Here is a 5,243-nt window from a genome sequence, read left to right as displayed (position 1 = left end):
CTGATCTTAAGTGGGTGTAGGAAAGAGAGATACTGGTCAGGGCTCAGAGTCAGTGCTGTGACTTGGGTGTAAGTCCTCCTCCCCAGTGGGGGTGCTATCAGCATATAGGTGCTGCCTTTCTGCCCCACAGTATTGCTTATACTCTGATTATGCAGAAGATTGTGATGTCTGCATTCTTTATCTCGAGTAATGAACTTCCTCCTCTTCCACACACCTATATCATTGTCAGAGTAACTTTATTCCCCGTACCTCTTGCAATAAATCCAGAACCACTGTGTGCCCAAGGGCCTGACTCATGTTCCCTGTACCTTGCTCTTTACCATCCCTCTATATGAAGACACTTGCCCAGGATGTATTACCTCAGATGCAGCTGGCTATCAACCACTGCCGAAGACTTTTCCTACTTATAAGTATTAGGCATATAGCAAATGTAATTAAAAAATAAAGTTGATGAACTTATTCACATTAAATATAAATAGCTCACTGAATCTATGTCTGAAAATATTTGCATTTTAACAACAAAGTACACCTTAACATTCCCAAATTCATCTCAAAAAGTGGTTTTTCAAGTTTATCTACTATCCAGTAGAGAGAGATTTGGGGGCAAATGAGGGGCTTTCTTGGTGGGTCCCCAAATCTGTTACAGAGAAATGAAGTGGCCAGGTAGGTACTTAGTATTTGTGTATGTGAGCACATCCCCAAATGTTTACAAATTTTTATTTTCAGGGAGAATATATTTTCTTTCAATATATGGTCAAAGATGTGACTAAGCATTCTTAAAAAATACACAAATATTTGTGAGTAACCAAGGCCATTTCTGGGTAATCTACAGTTCATGCACCACTCTACTGCTTCTCTAAGCACTGGACCGGAGCAGAAGAAAGCAGGTCATGGGAGAGAGGGACAGTGTGACCAGAAGCATCTCAAAGGCCCAAACACAGAGCTCATGAGAGTGCATATTCTCACAGGTACATACTAGGAAATATTCACCTTCCTTTTTTTGGCAGAAGTCAGTTTGTTCCCAGTGTACTAGAATGGAATGGAACAATGAGACTCATTACCAAAAGTGTAGGCTCTTGTCCAGAACTTTGAATTCTCTCTGGGAGCAGTGGGCAGAGAGAGATGATAAAAAGAGGTAGAAGTTAGCTTTGTATACGTAGCCTACAACTTGAAGGGCCCTCAATAGAGAGGAGAGCAGTGAGGTCCTGAGTTTTGTCCTCACTCCTTAGGAAGACAGACCTATAATTTCATGGGAAAGTTCATAGGGCATATATACCCAGGGCTGTATCTTTTCTCCTATGGACTGTATCAGGTCACAGTGGTCTTTAAGGCCATGAGAGTCAATGACTCTCTCCTCTGTCCTTCATGCCCTCCCAGGCATAAGGGAATATGGGCCAGGCTGTGGATAATATCCTACGGAGGTTTGCTGAAGATAGTGACTGCTTCCATCTTAACAATTTATGTAGTCTTCTGTCTTGATGATGGGATGGTGTTGATGAACAAAAAGTACCCACCAAGATTTCTGTACCCCAAAGAGTGGCAGCACCTCACTATGTTCATCCTCTTCACCCTCAATGGCTGTGTAGATGTCATGAGCAAGAACTTGCTACCTCAGAGGTGTGTGGTCCTAGAGAAAGGTACCCTGGTCCTGACCTTCTATGTGCTCCTGCTGCTGTTGATGTCACACGTCCAGGACTCAACCGGGATAGAGCTTCAGATTCATTATCTGCTCATCGTGGTGGTGTTCCTGTTGATGCTGGTGTTGACCATAGAGCTGTGGACTCCTGACACATTTCACCTCTTGCTGATTGAGACTTTTCTGTTTCTGACGATGGGCTCCTGGCTGATACAGGGGGGCTTTATTCTGTACAGACCAGTCACTGGCTACCCATGGCAGGATGATGACATCAGTGACATCATGTTTATCACCACCTTCTTCTGTTGGCATGTGATGATCAATGCTTTGTGTCTGCTGGGAATCTATGGAATCTCTTCCTTTTGGCATCATTGTTACCGTCCCAGCTTGAAGCTGATGGAATCCAAAGAAGCTCCACATCACAAGGGCACTATAGGACCCCTCTACAAATTGCTGCGGGAAGTGGAACAGTCAGAGAAAGATGACCAGGCTCCTCTCCTTTCAAAGAGCTCTCCCTGAGACAGGGCCTAGAATGCCTGGCACATTGTCCACTCATCTTTTCCCTTGTGTGTTCTCTCAGACACGTGCAATGTACTCTTTTCGGTCCCCAGTGAAGGTAATGGCCATGAAGGAGAGCAGTTGGTCTCCATCTGCTGGTACATCTCCTGCCCTTGATCTTCTAGTTGCTGAGGAGATGAGGCGAGAGGAACCTGAGAAAGAGATGCTGATGGGATTGGTGGGGTGGTAGAGAGAGCACCAGGGGAGTAGGAAAGTGTAAAAGCCATGGGGGGCAGAGGATGCGATAGAAGGGAGGCCTTCAAAGGGAGGAGAGCAGAGTCTAGCAGTCATGCAGCCACCAGCTACTTCTATAGGAGTTTACTCAAGGAATAAAAACTTCTCATAAATGAAAACTGCAATATTGGGTGTTTCTGTTTTCCAGCTTAAGTGACAACACCATGTGGAAACAGATGTGGTACAATTCACTTATCCCACCTCGTTGAAGTGGTAAGAATCTCATATATATTTTTGAATTTGGGTAGATTCATATCATTTCAAATTTTGCACATAAAGTGAAAATCAGTAATTTCATATCACAATTTTTCAAATTTCCATAAGCCAAATTTTCATTAAATGCCACCACAAGTCTTATTCCTGACTTCTAATCCAGGCAAAAAAGCTTATAAGCTACTTGTTTAACTACCATCAGTCCCACCAGCAATCTACTAGATCCTAATTTATTATGTACTACTCTTGTGCCTTTGCCAAACAATAAGGTGTACAATTTAGAAAATGCCAGTGCCAGTTACATATTTAGTACACAGAGTTATTTTTTACCCAGCATTAAATCTCCTTGCACTGCTACCACCAAGAATTCCTTCTCCAGAAACACTTGTTATGTTCCTTTGACCTGTAACTCTTCAGCAACTCATCTAATTGTGCTTTGTGATTTTGCCCACACTGCTGATACATTCAGCTCTGTCCTACTTCTCATGAGGAAGTTTTGCCTCACTGAAAGATAGGCTCCTTAAGAATGGAGAATTTGTCATATCCTAGTTACCTAATTTGCTTTGCATATTCCAGGATATAACATTGTCCTCTATGTGGTTGATACTTAAGGAAGTTTCATTTTCTTCCAGAGCCTCCTTTTCCTGTGTCTCCTAAATATAATGTTTGACTGCTCTGTGAACTCCCAGGGAGGCATCTACAGTCTAAAGTCTAAATCATCTAAGTAGTGTGTCCACTCACTTCCTGCTGTGTAAAATAAAACCTCCACTGACCTATTTGAAAAAGTTTCTCTGTATGTTATTGCTTAGTTTATCTGCATAAGGTACCCCCTGTTGGCTTTCCAGAAGTTTCTACAACTAAGACTCTGATGGGCTAATTTGCCCAAAGGCTCATGGCTGGCCAGAGTCAGGACAGAAACCTAAGCTGGCAGGTCTGAAAGTCAAGTGCCTGCTTCTGTAGTCTGGGCTCCACTGACTTCTCTGCAGAGGAGGGGTTGACTGATCCAGACAAGAAATGGGCAGAAAGTAGGCAGTGTGGATACCCACTGTGCATGAGTAGAACAGTGCAATTACCCACGCCCCTCCTCCTAAAGTATATGTTTGTCTCTACCCCCTTGGCTCCTTGGGGTATGAAGAGGTTGATGGGCCCTTGCACTTGTGGCTGGGGCTTATATTTCTAGATACAGGCCAGAGCAGAGCCAGGAACAACATGTTTCTTTGAGTATTTCTAATCCTTCTTGTTTCTCCTGTTACACTTAGTTCCTGAGTGCTTTCCCATTAGTTTTCTTTGGGGTTCCCAATTTTTTGTATTGCCATTTTAATATAATCATGGTAAATGATGAAGAAATACAGAAAACAACTCATTGGTCTTAACAAGTTATTTGTGCCCCATTTCTAAACTGCTAAGGAAATCTCTAATAATAAATGAATTTTTCCTAACATAATACACCATAAAACATACCTTCCAGGCAACATACTTGCATTTACAGAAATGTTTTTATGTATGTATGTATGTATGTATGTATGTATTTATGTATTAATTGATTTTAAGTTTATTTATTTATTTATTTATTTATTTATTTATTGAGAGAGAGAGAGAGAGAGAGAGAGAGAGAGAGCAAGCGGGGGAGGGGAAGAGAGACAGGGAGAGAGAATCCCAAGTAGGCTCCTTGCTATCAGTGTGGAGCCTGACACAGTTCAATCCCGCAAACTGTGAGATCACGACCTGAGCCAAAACCAAGAGTCAGACATTTAACTGGCTGAGCCACCAAGGCACCCCAGAAACCTACTTAAATTAAATATACTTCTAATCAAAAAATTCTCCATGTTATTTTAATTGAATTCAGTAAACTTATTCTAAAATATATCTGGGAAAGAAACATAGAGAAGACCCTAGGTCTTTTTTTTCCTAGAAGAAAAAAAATGAGGAATAAATTGCTTTACCAGCTTTCATAATACACTATAAGAATTCAGTCATTAAAACTGTGGTGTAGGAGAAAGCAAGTATCATCATAGAGCCTTAAATCAACATTGTGTAATGTGACAAAGTCTCCAGAAACAGAAATACGTAGTGGAAAAATTAAATACATGTTAAGAATGGGCTCTTCAAAAAATGTGAGGAATAACTGGCTTTGCACTTGGAAAAACAAAACAAACAAATAACAATAGCCTAGTTTCTATCTCATACAACACACACACACACACACACACACACACTAATAGATAGACTGAAGAAAATAAACATGAGCAAGTAAGCCTAGAAAAATGTTTTGAATGGATTACAGGAGGATATTTTATATTAAAAGACATGAACATTTTTCTGGGAAAAAAAATGAAAAGATTACCCATTTTATTTAAATTTACCATAACTAAAAGACATAAGCAAAAGAGATAAAAGAGATACTGTGAAGGATATTTTCAACAAATGGAACAGAGAAAAATAATCTGATGCTCAGAATATACAGAGATGTTCAAACATTAGCAAACAAAAAAGCAACATAATATTAAAAAAACAACGGGCAGAAGATATAAATGACTATGTCTCAGAAGAACAAATGGGTAATAAATTTTAAAAAAATGTTTTAAAAATTGGTTAACCAATT

At 40.4% G+C, this 5,243-nt stretch overlaps 1 protein-coding gene across 1 annotated transcript; it reads left to right on the top strand.

The window, feature by feature from the left end:
• The first annotated feature begins 1,211 nt into the window (after positions 1-1,211).
• On the top strand, positions 1,212-2,441 carry LOC112857840 (transmembrane epididymal protein 1-like). Its single transcript, XM_025921171.2, has one exon. The coding sequence runs from the start codon at positions 1,250-1,252 to the stop codon at positions 2,153-2,155; it is 906 nt and encodes a 301-aa protein (XP_025776956.1). The 5' UTR covers positions 1,212-1,249; the 3' UTR covers positions 2,156-2,441.
• The last annotated feature ends 2,802 nt before the right edge of the window (positions 2,442-5,243 follow it).

This window comes from Puma concolor, chromosome E4, assembly GCF_028749965.1.
Source record: "Puma concolor isolate L17-30 chromosome E4, mPumCon1.1.hap2, whole genome shotgun sequence".
NCBI lineage: Eukaryota > Metazoa > Chordata > Mammalia > Carnivora > Felidae > Puma > Puma concolor.
The sequence above is the reverse complement of the archived record's forward strand: the minus strand, read 5'-3'. Positions and strand labels throughout refer to the sequence as shown.

What these genes read in the sequence shown, in the direction of transcription:
- LOC112857840 (XM_025921171.2), top strand. Translation starts at nt 1,250, where the DNA reads ATGGGAAAGTTCATAGGGCATATATACCCAGGGCTGTATCTTTTCTCC.